Source organism: Lutra lutra, chromosome 17, assembly GCF_902655055.1.
Source record: "Lutra lutra chromosome 17, mLutLut1.2, whole genome shotgun sequence".
Taxonomy (NCBI): Eukaryota; Metazoa; Chordata; class Mammalia; order Carnivora; family Mustelidae; genus Lutra; species Lutra lutra.
In genome coordinates this window covers 55,350,428-55,371,990 of record NC_062294.1, presented here as the reverse complement: position 1 = coordinate 55,371,990, position 21,563 = coordinate 55,350,428, and the positions used below count along the sequence as shown (strand labels likewise).

The following is a 21,563-nucleotide window of genomic DNA, read 5'->3' as shown; positions in this document are numbered from 1 at the left end:
TGTCACTGCCTGTTTCAAGGATTTGTCAATGGGCTGTAGTTAGTGAGGACATTAGTATTTTTTTCTTCTGCCTTCGTTTCCCACATCATGATCAGCTCTCTTCCTAATAAAGTCCTCCATCTAATTGATTCCTGAATTATATATATATATATATGTATATATATAATCAGTATCACAGCAAGAAGGAAATAATGCCATTTGCATCACAGGACAAACTTAGAAGACAGTCTTCTTTCTCTCTTTCTTTTTTTAAGATTTCATTTATTCATTTGACAAACAGAGATCATATGTAGGCAGAGAGGCAGCCAGGGGGAGGGGGAGGCAGGCTCCCCACTGAGCAGAGAGCCCAATTTTGGGCTCGATCCCAGGACCCTGAGATCATGACCTGAGCCGAAGGCAGAAGCTTTAACCCACTGAGCACCCAGGCACCCGTAGAAGACAGTTTTCTAACTTAAACTGAAACCTTGCCTTGGCTTCTTGGGCCAACTTAATAGTCCTTAAATTTCTGCATGCACCTTTCCATGAATGATGGACTAAACCCTTCTTTGTACATCTATACATCACACATTGCTTCCAAGAAGGACTGGTAATCCCACCCTCTGGCACAGCCACCCCTGGGGACCCATACACAACCTCCAAGCCCCTCTGTAATGTCCGTAGGAGGCACAGTAAGTCCACAGGCGATCATGAACTGTGTCAGACTGCCCTGTTTCCCTCCTATTGATTCACTGTCCTCACGCTCCTTTAAACTCTGAAGGCCTGGCAAAATCCTTGGAGTTAATTTTTGAACATGAGTCTTTCTTCTTTCCAAATGGCTCGTCTCCTGAATAATGCTGATCTTCTATTCCCATCAAAACTCTTGCCCTATGCATCGGCTTTTCAAAGGAATGGCAGCCAGCTTGGGTTTCTGGATAACAAAATTGTGGAATCCTTCAGCACAGTGATCAGGAAGAACTTCTGTGATGATTTATGGTGCAACTTAGTAAGTTTATTGATGTAGCACATGGTTGGGACTTCTGCTCAGAAAGAGCTACACTTTTTTTTTCCTTTTTTAAATATTTGATTATTTTATTTGAGAGAGAGAGGCACTCGTGGTGGGGCATAGTGATGGGCAGAGGAAAAGAGAGAAACCAAGTCACCACTGGGTAGGGAGCCCACTGTAGAGCTGTGCTGGGAACCTGACATCACGACCTGATCCAAAGTGAGACCCTTAACTAACTGATCCCACAGACCCCCTAGCAGCTATACTTTTCATGTTTGAAGGAGGTGGTTGTATGCTTAGCACTGAAGGGAGTGGGCTCTTACAGACAGTAATAGAGTATAAATGTTTCCACCAGTTTCTTTATACTGTTTAAAATATTTTTTAAAGCCTCTGCCTTCGGCTCAGGTCATGATCTCAGGATCCTGGGATCAAGGCCCGCATCGGGCTCTCTGCTCAGCATGGAGCCTGCTTCCTCCTCTCTCTCTCTGCCTGCCTCTCCACCTACTTGTAATCTCTGTCTGTCAAGTAAATAAATAAAATCTTAAAAAAATATATTTTTAAAAATTATTTACTTGACAGAGACAGACACAGTGAGAGGGGGAACAAAAGCAGGGGGAGGGGGATAGGGAGAAGCAGGCTCCCGGCTAAGCAGAGAGCCCAATGCAGTGCTGATGACCTGAGCCTAAGGCACGCACTTAATGACTGAGCCACCCACTTGCCCTTAGAACTACACCCATTATGGCGCTGAGGCAAGGGAGGTAGGTCCCCCGCACAGCAGCTTCCCTGAAGGATCACCCAACCACACTGGATCTGACCTTGACTCAGGTTATCTACCTGGGAAATGAGGGAGCAACCATAGCACGTGCCTTGCTGATCCAACCTATTCCACTGCCCAGAAGGCTTCCTCATCTCAAACATCAATTCTACCATGTGACAACTCAAAGCTGCCCACATGATTGCATCATCCAACCCCTCCTCCATCCCTTGTCACGGATCTAGGCCAGGGACGTCCAGTAATCACTGACATCCAACAGCATTAGTCCCAGGTAGACCACAGGAGATCCATCAAATTGTCAAAATAAATCAGGACTTCCCTACTCCTGAGTAACCCACATTTGCCATTTCTTGTCCCCATTACATGTATTCATGTGCCTTTGCAGTGACTAAAAGGAGCCACCTCCGGGTCCCTCCCCACACAGGAAAGCGTTCCTCACATTTCCCTTTAATAGGTCTTGTCTTTTTCTCTAAGGATGGTGCCTTCCTCAAATGTTACTCAGATTCACATCCCACACCCCCGTGCTAAATGTCTTAATACCCATCAGCTTTCCATCTGTCTAATCTCAATGAAGCATTTTCTGAAGACACTCTCTCCACAGGCAAAAGAGAACTGTTGTGGTTCCTATGTAGAGAGGAAGAAAAATGAGGGTGAATATAACTGGAGATCTGGAGAAAAGTAGGTCATAAAACAAACAGAAGTTCTTTCTCCACAACTAGGGAGTCACTTGGGAAACTCAGGACAGTTGTCCTCCTCTACATGCTAATTTTTCATCTTAAATATTTTTCGTCTCTCCTGGGCTACCACGTGACTCCTATTGGGATAGATTTCTCTTATGGGGTATCTATGACACACATAGCATGGTCAGATATGCATGTGTACTTCATAGACACATCAAAACAACACTCAGTGTAGGGTGCAAGGCACATGCTTCCATTTGGGGTCATGGTGCAGTAATATGGAGTCCCAAGTCTAAGTCCAAAATATGCCATTCTGACTAAAACAGATTTAGGGAAGGCCTGGGGGAGGGGGAGTCTTCTCTATGGGACATGGGAGGGAAAGAATTGGAAGAAAGGAGAGATGGTGGCTCACAAGGTCAGAGTACATATGTCATATCACACGTCCTACTAACTTGTGATCCTACAGAGTTCTGACTGGGAAATGCACTATTGAGAAGGGTTCCTGGCAGTGCAAGGCCTCTGCAAAACTGGCTACACAAAATCAATGCCCAGTAGCAGCACCTTGGAGTACGTGAGCTAAAATGTCAACATCTCTATGTTATATACCTCGGTAATACACCCACAGTAATATCCTATTCACAAAGAGGAGAAAATCACAGCATAGACTAGGGGAAAACATAATCACATATCCCTTAAACCTCCAGACCACTGGGAAAATGGATTCCTAGGTGATTTCCTAGGATTCCTTTCTCACCAGTATCAAAAAGGTGGTTGACTTGATCAGTACCCTACAACCCTCAATGAGACAGATGAACACTAGACGGAGGATAACACATAATTCATGACACACCCATATCCATGTTAAAAACAGGTTTTATTACTGAAAATATATTATGTTCTAGAGTCATACTCTGTAACAATTGCACTTAGCAAGATACATTGGTAGTTTAGTGGACTGCAACCTCTTTTTCCTTAAAGAATAATCAGGAAAACCTTGTATTTCTAATATTGAGGAAGTTCTTTGGTTTCAATACATGCAGAAGTGTGTGCTCTGAACACCTACCCCATGGAATCTTACATCAGTGTTATAACCGTAAGAACCATCTCGACTGAGATGTACTTCATATGTTGTATATCATACGGTCATCTTCCACGGAAAATTAGGTACTCATGAGTCCCACTTAATGGAGCAGGACATCTAATATTTCTGATGTACCAACAATCAACCACATGGTCTTACACACCCATGAGAAAGAGGAATTTTCGGGAGTGATTTCAGAGGAAAACAGATTAATATAGTCAGTCACAAATCTCAAATGCGGTCAATGTAAGAATGAAAAAATACTGAAATCCCTTATAATATGTGAAAGTTCACCCTCTAAATCTGTTCAACAGAATACGACATACATTTTCTTAGTGTTTAAGTTTGATTTTTCCTTATAATCACTATGTACATACAGAATAATGACTGAGTAGAGTGAATAATGTTTTCCATTGGCATTTGATGTTCAAATAATTAGTTTTCTGAACAACCCTAACTTTCAATTAACTTTCCTTAATGCTCTCTCTGGTGTTTGCTCCAAAGTATACTGAAATAAAGGTCTTCCCACATTCACTATGTTGCAAGGGTTTGAATCTAGTATGCATTTTGAGATACTGATGAAGGACTGAATTCCAATTAAATGCTTGGCCACGTCCCTTACATTTCACACTTTTACTCCTATATGATAAGTATGATTCTAGTAAGTTCAGAGTTCCAGTGAGAGGTCAGACACATTTTTTAAAAACTATTTTATTTAGGGGCGCCTAGATGGCTCAGTGGGTTAAAGGCCCTGCCTTTGGCTCAGGTCATGATCCCAGGGCCCTGGGATTGAGCCCCGCGACAGGCTCTCTGCTCAGTAGGGAGCCTGCTTCCCCACCTCTCTCTCTGCCTGCCTCTCTGCCTACTTGTGATCTCTGTCAAATAAATAAAATCTTAAAAAAAAAAAAACTTTTTATCTATTCATTGGTGAGAGAGACAGTAAGAAAGAGCATGCAAGGGGAGAAGGTCAGAGGGAGAAGCAGACTCCCCGTGGAGCTGGGCGCCCAATGCAGGACTTGATCCCAGAACTCCAGGATCATGATCTGAGCCAAAGGCAGCCGCTCAACCACCTGAGCCACCCAGGTGCCCCACAGACACAACTTAGTATCTGTACACTAACTCTCCTATATAAAATCTCTGATATGCAGTGAGGAGGGAACAGTCCTTAGACATTTTCTCACATACATCCATAATTTTCTCTCCAGTATGAATTCTGTGATGTCCAGTAAGAGTGGTTTGCAGCTAGAGGGTTTGCCACGTTATTCATCGGCTGTCATTCCAGTACGAATTCTCTATTTAGTAAACGCATGCATGCTGAACAAACGCTGTCACATTTGTTATATTTGCAAGGTTATTGTCCAAAATGAATTCTCTAATGTGCATGAATGGGTAAGCACTCCTTAACTGATTTTTCTCACATTCTTTTTTTTTTTTTTAAAAATTGTATTTATTTATTTGACAGAGAGATGGAGAGAGAGCACAAGTAGGGAGGAGGGGCAGGCAGAGGGAAAGGGAGAAGCAGACTTCTTGCAGCACTCAAACCTGGGATCAGGAACAGGGTCTAAGGCAGCCGCCTAACCAACTGAGCCACCCAGGTGCCCCCTTTCTCACATTCTGTACACTGGTAAGCTATCTATCTAGTATGAATTTTCTGATGTTTAGTGAGGACTGAGTGTCTGTAAAGCCTTGCCACATTCTTAGTATTTGCACAGTTTCTCTCCAGCATGAATTCTGTGATATCAAGGAAGGTCTGAGGGCCGCAAAAAGGCTATGCCACATTCTTGACTTTGGTTAAGTTTTCTCTCCAGTATGAATTCTGCGATGTTGATTAAAGAGCGAAGACCACTTAAAGGCTTTGCCACAGTCTTGACATTGGTAAGGTTTCTCTCCAGTATGAATTCTGCGATGTTGAATAAGGGTTGAGCTGTGGTTAAAGGCCTTGCCACATTGCTGACATTGATAAGGTTTCTCTCCAGTATGAATTCTGTGATGTTCAATAAGACTTGACCTCTGATTAAAGGCCTTCCCACATTCTTTACATTGATAAGGTTTCTCTCCAGTATGAATTCTGTGATGTCGAGTAAGCACTGAGCTCACGTTAAACCTCTTGCCACATTCTTGACACTGGAAAGGTTTCTCTCCAGTATGAATACTGTAATGCTGAATAAGGGTTGAGCTGTCGTTAAAGGCCTTGCCACATTCTTGACATTGGTAAGGTTTCTCTCCAGTATGAATTCTGTGATGTTCACTAAGACTTGAGCTCCGGGAAAAGGCCTTGCCACATTCTTGACATTGGTAAGGTTTCTCTCCAGTATGAATTCTGCGATGTTGAGTAAGGCTTGAGTTGTGGTTAAAAGCCTTGCCACATTCATGACATTGGTAAGGTTTCTCTCCAGTATGAGTTCTGTAATGTTGAGTAAGGGCTGAGCTGTTGTTAAAGCCCTTACCACATTCTTGACATTGGTAAGGTCTCTCTCCAGTATGAATCCTGTGATGTTCGTTAAGATGTGAGCTCTGGTAAAAGGCCTTGCCACAGTCTTGACATTGGTAAGGTTTCTGTCCAGTATGAATTCTGTTATGTTGTGTAAGCCTTGAGCTGTAAATAAAGGCCTTGCCACACTCTTGACATTGGTAAGGTTTATTTCCAGAATGAATTCTGTGATGTTCAAAAAGGGTTGAGCTGTCATTAAAGGCCTTGCCACATTCGTTACATCGGTAAGTTTTCTCTCCACTATGAATTCTGTGATGGTCAGTAAGACTTGACCGCCGGTTAAAGGCCTTCCCACATTCTTGACATTGGTAAGGTTTTTCTCCAGTATGAATTCTGCGATGTTGAGTAAGTTGTGAAGGGCAGGTAAAGGCCTTGCCACATTCTTGACATTGGTAAGGCTTCTCTCCAGTATGAATTCTGTGATGTCGAATAAGGGCTGAGCTCTGTATAAAGCTCTTGCCACATTTTTCACATTTGTAAGGTTTCTCTCCAGTATGAATTTTGTGATGTTGAATAAGCTGTGAAGTGCGGTTAAAGGTCTTGCCACATTCTTGACATTGGTAACGTTCCTCTCCAGTATAGGTTTGTCTATGTCCATTTATTGATGGACAGTCCTTAAAGGTTTTACCACCTTCTTCACATTTGTGTATTTTCTCCCCAGTATGCATTTGCTGATGTTGAGATAGTGTTGAGTGGCAGTCAAAGGATTTACCACATTCCTTCAAACTGTAAGCTCCCTTTCCCCTAGGAATTATGTTATGTATATTTAGGCTTGATGACTGGCTAAACATGGTCCCTGCTTTATTAGATCTCAATAGGTTTTTTCCCTCATGAATTCTTTGATGATCACCAACACTGGAGGACTGGTTACAAGCTTTCCCACATTCATTGTATTTATGAGGACTGTCTCCCAAACGGTGACCATTATGTACACTGAGGTTAGAGCTCGGATTAAAGCCTTCCCCACATTTATCACATTCATAATGGTTCTCTGCAAACCTCGTCCTGACACATTTCTGAACACTGGAGCCCTGGTTCAATGTTTTCTCAGATTCAGTGCACTGAGCTATTCGGTTTTCAGTGGAAACCCTCTGGTCATTCTGGAGGGTCGACTCCTCAGCGAAGCTCCTCTCGTATGGATCCTGTGGAGCACTTTGTTCTTCATTTCTAAATCTCTGATGATCAGAAATATCTGATTGAAAAGTGAGGCCAATCCTATCTTTCAAATGGCTCAAATCATTATTCTCAGCATGGACTAGGTTACTTTCCAGATGTTCCAAACGTTCTGTCCACAAATAGCTATGTTCGAATATTTGATTGGAGCTTGTGCTGACAGAAACACACTGCTCTGCAGAAACAGTTGACTTAAAAAGCGAGGTTTTCCACAGCGTTTTATATCCTTCACCATTTGGGGCATGGAGATTCTCATTAAGGACCATGGCTTTGGTTTGGGTGTATCGTCCAGGATTTCTTTGATGCCCGTCACTATCCCCATCACTGTCCCGGTCTGTACGTAAGTGTAAAATCTCAACAGCACTATGTTTGTATCTGTGCACTGATACTGTCTGTAAAGAATCTTCTATGCTCTGCTTTAGCAGGAAACTCTGGGTGTCATGTGAAGATACAGCTGAAAAATACCAAATAAAATAAAATCACTGTACTTACTACATTCAGAAGAATATACTGATGACTTCTTAAATAGAAGCATCAAGTCAATCAGACAAAGCCAGAAAGATGGCTGAGGAAGAATCATCAGGACTTCATTTCTCCATGGACACACAACATGGACACAACGTACTGAGCACATGGTCTAATAGATAATCTGTGGTATGGTCATGGTGTAGCACAAATCACTTTCCTGTATCTCTAATAATCAGGAAAAGAATCACATGAGCTCAAAATTAGCAGAACGATGGATATTGAAACAGAAAACTGAAATGAACCAACTAGAGTGCAGTAAAAATAGGAACATAACAACCACAGGAAGAGTTGTTTGCCAGAAAAGATCAACAACATTGACAGCCCATGAAGTAAATTAAGAATAATAGGGGAAAGACCAACTAAAGTGAGAGGTGGAGAAGTGAAAGCAGATACAGTATAACTGACTATAGAAATAAAAGTAATTTTAAGAGGCAAGAATGGATAATCAGTGCCCACAAATTGTTAATAAAAGACAAGTATACATTTCAAAAAAGGTATAACCAATTTAGACTCCATCACTCAGAAAGTAGAAAAAAATCTCAACTGATCCACGAATATGAAGCCGAATGAAAGAGGAATAAAAGAAGAAAACCCAACAAACAAAAATTGTGTGCCAGATGAGTTCACTGGATATTCAACAGACACTAAAGGAGAAAGGACTGCAAATCTCCTCAAACATTTCCAAGGAGTGACGATCAGGGAAACTAGCAGAACACTCGCTCTGTGGCACCAGCATTACCAGCTCATGCAAGCCGGACGAAGACACTACAAACAACAAAGTTTACAAACTACTGCCTGTGAGGAATATTCACTCAAAGTCCACAATAGAGGAAACTGAATCAAATGCACATTTTCCCTTTTTACAAGATGATCAAGTAGTAAATGGACCTGGAATTAAGGGTGCTCCAACATACAGAAAACCATACTACTGAATACTCTCCCCACTCTGTGCCCCAGGTGTTCTTCAGCTGGCTGTTACCACGCTGTGAGCCCCCAGGTTGTTTGCCAGCATTCTCTGCAGGAGCACCTCAGTGCCCTCCTGGTTCCATCCCATCCAAACCTACTGACCATTAAACTCAAGGCTTTAAGACATACTAATACAAAGAACTCATGAAATTCAGTCCTTCTCCCCTTCCAAGCCAATGGCTTTGGGGAAACCTCCTTAGGCATCCCGAGTGCTCCTCTGTCATGACACCTACTGCACAACCGGGGCTCCCTGACCTCCACAATGCTATACTCCTTTCCTCCCTAAACCATGTCTGCACACTATCTGCCATGTTCCATGTGGCCTCTTCTCTCCTCTTACTTAGGTAGTTTGTCCTGTCACTCTTCAGCCCAATGTCTGGGGCATTTAGGATGACCTGACAGTTGCCTAGTGGTGCTCATGACAGGACACATGAGTCTAGGATCCTCCTACTCCACTGCCATTTCTTCTCCTGGGAAACCTTATTGTTTTAATCCTGTTAAAACTCATACGGATTTTATAAAGCTGGTACACAAACCAACACATAAAAATTAGTTTTGTTTCTACACAACAAAGAACAATTCCCCAAACGGAGACATCAAACATTTAGAACAAACACCCCCCCCAATAAAAATGCTTCCAATTTAACATAATGGTAGAGGTCAAACCAGAAATTAGGGAAAATGTAATGTACTGTGTAGGAATCAAGGAATGAATAAATTGAAAACAAATCTATGTTCCTTCACTGGAATACTTGAAACATAATAAATCTTGATGTGATCTACAGAAAATGCAATCTCTACCAAAACTCCAATGCTATTTTTGCACAAAGATCAAAATCCACCCTAACTTCATGTATATGTCATGGGATAACCCATACCCTAAATAATCTGGGAAATGAAGAGCACATATCCTGATTTAAGGCATACAAGACACAGTTATCAAATAGAGTAGAACAGCAGAATAATGGAAGAGTGTAGGTGAGCTAGATGTGTGCTTCTCCAGTGTTAATGGATATGACAATGAACTGAAGATATTAAAAGTCATATTCTGATTTGGATGTTTGGATGGGGTCTGAGTTTCTACTTTTCACAAATGTGCCACTGATGTCCTACATCGACAATATATGCTCCACTCACAATTCCAGGACTGAATTATGATGAAGAATTTCAAAGGGGGGCACCTGGGTGGCTCAGTGGGTTAAAGCTTTTGACTTCAGCTCAGGTCATGATCCCAGGGTCCTGGGATTGAGCCCCGCATCCGGCTCTCTGCTCAGCAGGGAGCCTGCTTCCTCCCTCTCTATGTACTTATGATCCCTCTATCTGTCAAATAAATGTCTTCATTTTTTTTTTCAAAAATGGAGTTTCAAGGGTTCCTAAAAGGGGGGAAGAGCATAGAGGTGAGCATGGAGTCCTTCCCTTCTCATCACTCTTCATTCAAGCCAACTGTGTCCCTGCACGACCATCCTTGACCAGTCACTCTTCTCTGGACCTCCTTTTATTTTTCCTTCTTCAATTCACCGCACCACCGTATTCATGGAAATGGATCCCTCTTTCACAAGAAATGCACGTGCAATCTGCTTCTGGCTGTAAGGCTGGATTTTGTACCAGAAACCACTGAACCATCATGTTCATAAATTTCAAGTTTTCCCTGCATTTTTACTAATACCCATGGCTTCAGGTTACGGAATTACTTGTTTCAACTTAGGCTTCCTCCTGAAAACTGACTTTGCCTAAAATGAGCACAGTTATAAAACTTGAAAAATCCTTTGTTCACTCAGGTCAGGAGGAGCGTAGATACAGCATGCGCTCTGAAACAACATAGGGACAGCTTGCCCAAATATTGGGAAGGCTTTTTGAAGCAGAAAAAAATCACTGCTGGTTAATTAGTGATTTACTTCTCAATGAACCCGTGCCTGGCACATAGATCAGAGCACAGGAGGAGATTCATCACGGGGCTGAGTGGAAGTGAGGGAGGGCCCTGCCAATCACAGGTCATTATGCTTACAAGGTCACCCATCTAACCTGAATCAGACCTATGTTGGGTTATATTCCTGGGATAGCAAAGCTTTGTGCAACCACAGCACACACCTGGCTGGTTTTCACTAGCAGTATCCAGCAGCCTTCCTCATCTTCAACATCTATTGTCATGTGACATCTTTAAACTATGCCCACCATGTTTAAATCAACCAATACCCTCTCTCCATGCACTCCATGCATCTGGTCCTCAGAGAGTACAATTATCTCTGTCATTCAATACCAACTGGTCCTCAGGACAGCATGGAATACATTACATCATGAGAAAAGCATCGGACATCCCAGACAACCGCATTTCCCAGGAACGAATCTCGGTCCCATTCACTCATCATGAGTAGCTTCCTAAGGCCTTGCAGTGACAAAGGGACCTCTCTACCAAATCTTTGTTCACATTTCAAGAGTTCACCATATTTCATTTCCATAGTACTTCCATAGTACTTACCTTCCTTTCAAACTGTTCCAACATCATGTTTCATCTGTCCTCACAACTTCCAGTGCCAAATGCCTAAACTAATCCTGTGGCCTAGTGATGGCTTTTTGCTTTTCTTCCAGTGCTGTGGTGGCAACATTGTATTTAAAATGCACATAGGCCTCACATGATCCTGTTATCAACCATTTACAGTGGCATCAGAAAACTCCAAGCTACTCCTAAGGCCTGCAAGGGCCTGTGTGGCTTAGGTGGGAGGGGGAGTAGAGTGACAAAGAGGTTTCCAGAACACAGGAGGAAAAGTCAGCTGTGATGCCTCCATCTCTGGAATGGAGATGAGACAGAAGAACTGGAGAGGATTTGGGAAGAAAGAAAGTACAATTTTTCCTTCAAGATTCAGAGTCAGTAGTATAGCCTTGGACAGGGGTCCTCTCCCCACATGAAGAATTCAGGCCACTGTTTCACCCTGGACCTGTTTCATCTCTTCTACTGGGCTGCTCCATCACTCCTAACAGAAGACTGTGTTCTTTTTAAGTTAGAACTCAACTCAGCTCCCAGCCCTGTCCTATCTTTGTTTCCTTCAAATAAATGTTAAAACAAAACAAAACAAAACACCCATGACTAATGAAATCTCCAGCTTTTTACCTAATCAAATGTTTACATTAAAGTGACCAACTTGGGGATTCCTGGGTGGCTCAGTTGGTTAAGCGGCTGCCTTCGGCTCAGGTCATGATCCCAGGGTCCTGGGATTGAGTCCCACATCGGGCTCCTTGCTCAGCAGGGAGCCTGCTTCTCCCTCTTCCTCTGCCTACCACTCTGTCTGCCTCTGCTCACTCTCTCCTACAAATAAATAAATAAAATCTTTAAAAAATAAAAATAAATAAATAAAGTGACCAACTTGGATGATGTCACTTCCCAGAAGGGAAAAGAATAACAACTAAGGAACTCTTACCTCTCCAATTGCAAAAGAAGGAATGAAGTCTATCAATTTATGGAATTTATAATGCTACATGGAATTTATAATGCTCCCTGGAGAAATACTCTCACATTCAAATTAAATTTTGAATACAATGTCATTCCATGGAAACTCTTGTTAAAATCTTTATCAAGGTAGGTAAGCAACAGGTCAACACAGGAATAAGGAAAACAGAGTAGATCCTACTAAAACCCAGTTATGTAAGAGATGATTTGCATGGGGAGATTCTCAAACTAAGATACACGAGATGCAGAAGCATAAATTCAATACAATACAGAGAAAACTATTTCTATTATGAATCTAGAATCTCTTTGCTTGCTAGGAAATCATCAATTTTCAAACTTGGAAATGACATCGTTTGAACCAAGATTCCTTTTCCTTCTGAAGATATAAGTACACACATATGTATGTACATGTGCTTCTTCCTACTTAGTTCTGGGACTTCAAAATCTATCTTTAGCTTAATATAACGCATTGCATTCTGTGCAGATAAAAACCCTAAAACTCTGCTTGTGTGTTCTATGCTCACAAAACAACAGGAGAAACATACAGGGTAAAATTTGATTGATAGTCCTTGAGAATTGTGTAGCTATGGCTTATCATTATATTTGTAGTGACTTTGTTCAATTAGCAATCCTTGGGTAGAACTCCTAGGCATTAGATGGTGAGCCATGGTTCAGGACAAGAAAAAGAAACTAACATTTATAAAAATCATTCACAACAATCTTTATCAAAATCTTAGCAATAAAAAAAAAATCTTATAATTTTGAAATAGAGAAATACACTAAAAACCATTCTGTGAGGTCAGCAGTACCCTGATATCAAAGCAGTATAAACAAAAGATAAAAGGCTAGTTTATCTGATGAAACTTCTGCTACTCTGGCTTTCTTTGGACATCCATCTGCATGTACAAAATAGAGTCAAAAGAAAAAAAAGAATCACACTGAAAATACTGATCCCTCTCTAGAGAGCCACCTGCCCCTGAATCCTTTCAGGTCTACTAACAAATACAGTTAACCACTGAATAACATGCTTTTTATCAGTAACGGTCCACTTACACAGACAAGTTTATCTTGATACACCCAGCACACTACAGTAAATGTCTGTGCACTATGATTGCCTTAATATTTTATTTCTTCAAATTACTTCCTTATAAAACTATGGTATATACAGTGGACTATATACAAAGAATGGGATGACTCACAACATGTTGTAATTAACCCATCAAACACCACAGATGAAAAGAGACTTTTGAAACAGAATGACAGGGGCACCTGGGTGGCTCAGTGGGTTAAGCCTCTGCCTTCCGCTCAGGTCATGATCTCAGGATCCTGGGATGGAGCCCTGCAAGGGCTCTCTGCTCAGCAGGGAGCCTGACTCCCCCTCTCTACCTGCCTCTCTGCCTACTTGTGATCTCTGTCTGTCAAATAAATAAATAAAATCTTAAAAAAAAAAAAAAAGAAAATCACTGGTAGGATTGGTGATGGTACTCAGGTACTCAAAGATTGAAAAATAGCCACCAACAATACTTAACCTAGAAAAATTCTTTTCCAGGGGCGCCTGGGTGGCTCAGTGGGTTGAGCCGCTGCCTTCAGGTCAGGTCATGATCCCAGGTCCTGGGTTCGAGCCCCACATCGGGCTTTCTGCTCTGCAGGGAGCCTGCTTCCTCCTCTCTCTCTGCCTGCCTCTCTGCCTACTTGTGATTTCTCTCTGTCAAATAAATAAATAAAATCTTTAAAAAAAAAAAAATACTTAACCTAGAAAAATTCTTTTCCATAGAGGCAGAAACAAAGACATTCCCTAGTGAAAGCCCCTCTACATTTACTAGTAGATCTGTCCTGCAAGAACCATTAAAGGAAGCCTTTCTAGATGAAACAAAAGGATTCTAATCAGAAACTGAACCACACAAGAAAACAAAGCTTCCGATGAACATAAATATGTAGACAATTACACAAAGCTTCAGTATTGTAATGATATACCAGTCACATTTATTTCTGCTATACAGTTGTTTTTTTTTTTTAAGATTTTTATTTATTTATTTGGCAGAGAGGTCATAAGTAGGCAGAGGAAGAGAGGGAAGCAGGTTCCCTGCTGAGCAGAGAGCCCAATGAGGGGCTCCATCCCAGGACCCTGAGATCCTGACCTGAGCCAAAAGCAGAGGCTTAACCCAATGAGCTACCCAGGCGCCCCCAGAGTTTTGTTTTTAAAAAATCATCAATGTAGGTCATAAAGTAAACAACATGAAAGAATTTGTGATATCAGTAACCAAGTGGGCAGGGGGTGCAGGGATGGAGACAGGAAGAAGAGTTTTCTATGTAACTGACACTGAGTTTTAAATGGTTTGTTTTGCAGCTAAGATGTTTTAAGGAATCTTTAAGGTAACCACAACAAAAATACTCATGGAAGATACAAAAGTCAATGAGAAAGGTACCAAGGCCTATCATGGGTATTAATCCTACAATTAAAGATAAAATAAATCTTTCATATTTCATCCCAAAACATGATACAGAAGTATAAAACGATGGGACGCCTGGGTGGCTCAGTTGGTTGGGCAGCTGCCTTCGGCTCAGGTCATGATCCCAGCGTCCTGGGATCGAGTCCCACATCGGGCTCCTTGCTTGGCGGGGAGCCTGCTTCTCCCTCTGCCTCTGCCTGCCATTCTGTCTGCCTGTGCTCGCTCGTTCTCCTCTCTCTCTGACAAATAAATAAAATCTTTAAAAAAAAAAAAGAAGTATAAAACGATTGAAAATTACTTTGAATTCAAAAAAGTCTCTCAGCAGAGAGAATAAAAATTCACCCACAAATATATGATGAAATGAATTCTGTGTTGATGACAACTCACCTAGACATAGGACAACATTCACTGACCACTCATCATGGAGACAAAGAGTAGGGGTCACACAGTATGTATGTGCGACATACAAACACAAGACAGACACACATAATTTACAGGCAAAAAGCATGAAGGTCATTCTGTTTTGAGGTACATTAATGAGTGAGTTACACTCACATGGTCTTGAAACACACTGAGCTGAAAATTCTCTCCCTATAACAACACACACAGATAAAACCCAATCCACACCTCGCTAATATTGTGGAATAAACCAGACATAGGAAGCACATTATTAGGAAAACAGAGTAAGAGAAAAATCAACCCAAGAAATTCTAAATAAAACATTGATGTGGGGCACCTGGGTGGCTCAGTGGGTTAAGCCGCTGCCTTCGGCTCAGGTCATGATCTCAGGGTCCTGGGATTGAGCCCCACATTGGGCTCTCTGCTCAGCGGGGAGCCTGCTTCCCTCTCTCTCTCTCTCTGCCTGCCTCTCCATCTACTTGTGATCTCTCTCTGTCAAATAAATAAATAAAATCTTTAAAAAAAATTGATGTATGACAGAAAAAGAAACTTCTCTATAACCGTAATTTTAAACAGTATCCATGTACCCATGAAAAGGAAGCATTTGACTGGCATGTCTTCATGGACTATAAAATTATAAAGAATTCTCATTAAAGTCAATCATAAAAAGGTGTAAATGAAAATTTTACAAACACTTAAAAAGCTTGAAAGAAATGTATTACTTTATTAATATATTCCTCCTCATACACAGAATGTAATGCTATAATCCATTCTTTAAGACAGAGGAAATGAACAATATCTTCACTTCTAAATAAATAAACACTATGAAAGTTGGAAAATATGCTGAGAGACAGTGTATATGAAATTAATATTTGGGGTTAAATTCTGATACATTCTGAGGAAAGTAGAAGAAAAAGCTCATGATTAATTTCCCATGAAGCAACACTGCATTACTGAACATAAGGATGTTTCAAACATAGGGGACTGGGGTACCTGGGGGGCTCAGTCAGTCAAGCAGGTTCCCTCAGCTCAGGTCATGGGCTCAGGGTTTGGAGATCCAGCTCCACACTGGGCTCCCTGCTCAGCAGGGAGTCTGCTTCTCCCTCTCCTTTTGCTCTTTCCCTACTCATTCTCTCTATCTGTGTCTTGAACAAATAAAATTTTTAAAGAAAATATATGGGAATTTTACTAATTGCCTAACTCACTTCTTATAAAGCACATGCCCATGTCGTATCGGGACATTTGATGTAAAAAATTCAGAGCTAAATCTCATATAGAACTAATTAGAAAATGAAAACACACATGACAAAGTCACAAGAAGTTCATAGAAGAAACATACGATGATGCAATTATTTAAAAATAAGGTAATTAATGAGACTTTATTAAAGGCTACAAGTTCAAGTTCTAAATGTGCTAGTTCCCCAATAGAAATTGTTATGTAGGGGGGCGCCTGGGTGACTCAGTGGGTTAAGCCGCTGCCTTCGGCTCAGGTCATGTCGGGGTCCTGGGATCGAGTCCCGCATCGGGTTCTCTGCTCGGCAGAGATCCTGCTTCCCTCTCTCTCTCTCTGCCTGCCTCTCCATCTACTTGTGATCTCTCTCTGTCAAATAAATAAATAAAATCTTTAAAAAAAAAAAAAAGAAAGAAATTGTTATGTAGGAATTCTAGGAAACAGAGACATTACATTATTTCACCACTGAGGAATGGAACTCATAGAGTGGAAACTTCTATATTTAATACAAAAAAAAAAAAAAAAAAAAAAAAAAAAAAGAAAGAAAGAAAGAAAGAAAAGAAAAAAGACCATTTGAAGGGAAATAAAGCAGTACATTTTTTTCATTTTAGGGTGATGCTTTGTTATCTAATGAAGTTACTCAATGACAATTTTTTAAGACTAAGATTAAAGCCTCCATAACATTAGAAAGCATAAGCCAGAAAACATTAAAAATCTGTCTCCAGTGTTCTGGGAATTTCTGCACTAAACCCCAGTGTGCATACAACTACCCTGATCTACTTGTCTCATGATGAAAACCAGAAATGACAAAGCCAGAGCGTACAGGTCCTCAGAAAATAGGGAGATTTCCCCAGGGTCCTCACAGAAATGGAGAAGCTCCTAATTAGGGGGGCCCTCCACCTCCAATCAGAGTCTCCTGGCCCTCCCTGTGGATGTGATGGACCATCACTAGAGCTGAAGGAGAATCCCTAGAGAACTCAAGAGCTTGATAATGTTGGAGAGAAGATGTCCCTCTGGGAGCCAGTGAGAGAGAGAGAAAATTGGGCATGTCTCCAACTGACATTCATTCAAGGAGAGCTACTCGAACCACAGCTTAAGGTCTACCTTCCTCCTTCAGACTTGGACCTCCCCTCTGTCATCTGCCTCATTCATTCTCACCTACCTGGATGGAAGCCTCCGGTCTCTTTTCTCTTCACATCCCAGGGCAGCTTCTCTTGCTCCAAAAACATGATCAGGTCTGGCTTTGACAGAAGGAGACCTGTTTATGAAGAAAAAGGAAAATGACTATTGCTGCTGATTCTAACTTCCCATCAGGCTTATGTTCAGCAAAAAAAGGACATTTTATAATCCTAGAAGATGGTTTCACAAAGGCTGTTGCCCAACAGTCCCTTTAGAACACAAAGGAGGCATTTCCAATGTTCACATCCTGACCTCCACTTCCAAGTAGTAGACATGATAATAAGAGAAAATTTCGGGGCACCTGGGTGGCTCAATGGGTTAAAGCCTCTGCCTTCAGCTCAGGTCATGATCCCAGGGTCCTGGGATCGATCTCCACATCACCCTTTCTGCTCAGCAGGGAGCCTGCTTCCTCCCAGCCCCCCGCCTGCCCCTCTGCCTACTTGTGATCGCTGTCTGTCAAATAAATGAAATCTTTAAAAAAAATTTTTTTTCTAATTTTTAAACATTAAAAAAAAAAGAGAAGGGGAAATTTCAGTTTAAGAGGTAAACAACAGCATTCTATGCCATCAAGTGTTTAGAATTGCCATTCATCTACACCAGGGTTGATGTTACCTTGAGGAAGGAGAAGCCAAGGCTGAAAAGGAAGTATCATGAAGATTTTTCTCCATCTACAAACCTCTACTTATTCCCTTCTCTGGATCTGAATTCCAGTCATTCAAAGAGAATTCTCCCAAGAGACAGTCTTCACAGGAAGGAATAAAACCCTGAGTGGGCACTCCAGACAGAATGGCTAAAATTAACAAGTCAGGAAATGACAGATGCTGGCAAGGATGCAGAGAAAAGGGAACCCTCCTCCACTGATGGTGGGAATGCAAGCTGGTGCAACCACTCTGGAAAACAGCATGGAGGTTCCTCAGAAAGTTGAAAATAGAGCTACCCTACGACCCAGCAATCACACTACTGAGTATTTACCCTAAAGATACAAATGTAGTGATCCAAAGGGGCACATGCACCTGAATATTTACAGCAGCAATGTCCACAATACCCAAACTATGGAAAGAACCTAGATGTCTATCAACAGATGAATAGATAAAGAAAATGTGGTATATGTATACAATGGAATACTATGCAGTCATCAAAAGAAATGAAATCTTGCCATTTGTGATGACGTGGATGGAACTAGAGGGTATTATGCTGAGCAAAGTAAGTCAATCAGAGAAAGACAATTATCATATGATCTCCTTGATACGAGGAATTTGAGAGGCAAAGTGGTGGGTTTGGGGGGTAGGGAAAGAAAAAAAGAAAGAAGGTGGGATTGGGAGAGAGACAAACCATAAGAGACTCTTAATCTTACAAAACAGAGGGTTTCCGGTGGGGAGAGGGGTAGGGGGAGGAAGGTTGAGTTATGGACGTTGGGGAAGGTATGTGTTATGGTGAGTGCTGTGAACTGTGTAAACCTGGTGATTCAAAGACCTGTCCCCTGGGGCTAATAGTACATTAAATGTTAATAAAAAATGAAAATAAAAAATAAATAAAGTTAACAACAACAACAACAACAACCCTGAGTAGGGTTTGGGAAATCTGGAAGGAGTCGTCCTCACCCAGGAAGCGGAGGTGTCCATAGTTCTCCAACATCACATCCCTGTATAGTTGCCGCTGAGTGTGGGTCAGGCATCCCCACTCCTCCAGGGAGAATTCTATGGCCACATCCCTGAATGTGAGCTGTCCCTGCAATAAATACCACAGTCACCAAGTGGCCATTGACACAGTTCACGATGGTCCCTAAGACGAAAGAGGAAGTTAGTATCACCACCTAGAACCAGACCTGACCTTCCTTCTCTAAAAGAAAAACCTATGGGGCAGGGGGCTGCCTGGCTGATAATTTTCACTCCTTTCACTCCCAGAAGTCAACTCTATCCACTACACAGAGGTGACAGCCATCCTTGTCCAGTGCAAAGTGTTGGGATGTGGGAGAGGAGCCAATGGTCAAACAATTCCTGACATATTTCTGATGTGAAATATTGGGTTCTGGAGTGAATGATTAAGAAAGGATTGTTGAGATACCCGTGGTACAAACATTGTGGTCCTAACGCAAGGGGAGAGGAAAGTTGTGAGCAGTGACTGCTTCTATGCTGTCAGGTGGAGAAGGGGTGAGGGATAGCAGGAGGCTCTTAGGAATTTGGAAGCAAGTTTCCAGGACCCTCAGGGCCTCCCAGCTGGTGTTTTGATGAGGCCACTCACTGTTAGTAACACTTTAGTCAGGAGACCCTCCAGGTATCTATCAGTGGGCTACAAGCTTGAAGGACGGTGGTCAAGCTATATTTGGGGAATAGAGTTCAAGAAGTTTCCAAAGCAACTTTCAAATGTTAAAGAGGAATTAGAGGATCCTGGAGGTCTGGATATTGTCAAGCTAAGGGTGCTTTTTGCATCCAACAAGACATTAACCTTGAGGCAGTTGTGAATTCCCTGAGGAATGTCCTACTCTGCCTTTCTTATATATTTTTCAAGGTTGGAAGTTGAAGGAAATTTAATTTTATCTGTAAGGACCGATTCAGCCAGAGCAGCCCCACCCCGGTTGAACTGCCATTTTGTTGCCATTTTGTTGTTGAACTGCCATTTTGTTGTTAAGACTTAAATTGACCTTGCCCCCCCAGGGGAACTTATTTAAAAGCAAGTCTGGGAAACCAATCCCACGTAACAAAGTCCAACTATAAGGGTGGGTCAGGCCAGGTGGAGGTATTCAATCAGTGGGGACACAGACAGTCTCCTAGCTACCAAGGAGTATGGGTCCCCACCCTTTGGGAGCCTTTTGGCGCCAATCCTAACCAAGGTGTGAAAGGCTGGTTCAAATGTCTACTAGGTTAAATTTTAATTCGATTGGTCACCTAGCATCACTGTGGAGTTTCCTGTGTATTACAATCTCATTGGCCCCCTGTGTGTGGCCAGGCCCAACCACATGGCCTTTGCTCTATAAAAGTTAGTCTGGAAAGCAGGGAGGGGTCATCCTCTCTGTAGGGGTGGCCCCAACCGGTCTGTTTGAGGGTCGGTCTGATTCTTCATGCTTGGCATGAAATAAAGCTTTGCTTGACTTTCACTTTGTATCAGTCTTGCTCCTTTAATCACCCATTATTGGGGTACCCAATTTTGGGGGGACCCAACATTATCCACACCTCTTTTTTTTTTTAAGAATTTATTTATTTGAGGGGCACCTGGGTGGCTCAGTGGGTTAAAGCCTCTGCCTTCAGCTCAGGTGATGATCCCAGGGTCCTGGGATCGAGCCCCACAACGGACTCTCTGCTCCGCAGGGAACCTGCTTCCTCCTCTCTCTCTGCCTGCTTCTCTGCCTACTTGTGATCTCTGTCAGATAAATAAAATCTTAAAAAATAATTTATTTATTTGAGAGAGAAACATTGAGGGAGGGAATGAGAGGGAAGCTCAGAAGGTGAAGCAGACTCCCCGTGGAGCTGGGAACCGGATGAGGGATTCGATCCCCAGACTCTGGGAACATGACCCAAGCGGAAGGCAGTTGCTTCACCAACTGAGCCAACCAGGCGCCCCTCTACACATCCTTTGACATTGTTCTCCTCCTCAGAAACTACAAGGAAGGGGACCCTGAAGACTTCAGTTGGTTAAGGGTCTGCCTTGTCTGCCTTCAGCTCAGGTCGTGATCCCAGACTCCTGGCATGGAGCCCTGAGTTGGGCTCCCCACTCAGTGGGGAATCTGCTTCTCCCTCTCCCCCTTTCCTCACTCATGTGCTCTCCCTCTCAACTGAGAATATGTTCAGAAAGAAATATAGGAAGAAAGGTAGAATCTACAAGCAAGATTACCCGAGATGAAAGAAGTTTATATCTGAAATGTGATAGTTTCTGCATATTGCCTAGTACCTTATGTTCCTTACAAATGACAGGAGAGAAAATAGGAACATTACAGGGGAGGATCTGGCAGACAGCACCAAGCCAATAAAAGAAGTTCACATCAGCTGAATGGAAACAAATTGCTATAGGCCCCTAATGCACATCAAAGGACACACCACCCTGGTTGATTCCTGTGGACTCAAAGCAGGAATTCAGAATACAAACCTAATTTTGGAAATACACTGGCTATACATACACAATTCAATCAGTATACGATCTGTAGAGGCTGCTTTCAGGCAAGCAGGCTTGAGCAAAGGAGTGGAGGAAGAAC

General features: G+C 42.1%; 1 protein-coding gene across 5 annotated transcripts in view; it reads right to left on the bottom strand.

Moving 5' to 3' along the window:
* The window catches only part of LOC125088865 (zinc finger protein 345-like), a 256,962-nt gene that overhangs the window by 221,423 nt on the left and 13,976 nt on the right, over positions 1–21,563 (bottom strand). For 4 of the 5 annotated variants that reach the window (XR_007123801.1, XR_007123802.1, XM_047710440.1 and 1 more), the window contains exons 3-4: positions 18,979–19,105; positions 17,361–17,456 (exon numbers count right to left, since the gene is read on the bottom strand). Coding sequence is in view for 3 of the 5 variants with exons in the window: in XM_047710440.1 (XP_047566396.1) it covers positions 17,361–17,456; positions 18,979–19,105 (223 nt within the window). In the remaining 2 variants the exon portion in view is untranslated. Of the gene's footprint in view, positions 1–4,362; positions 7,637–17,360; positions 17,457–18,978; positions 19,106–21,563 lie in introns of those variants that run through there. The other variant, XM_047710441.1, reaches the window with a different exon arrangement.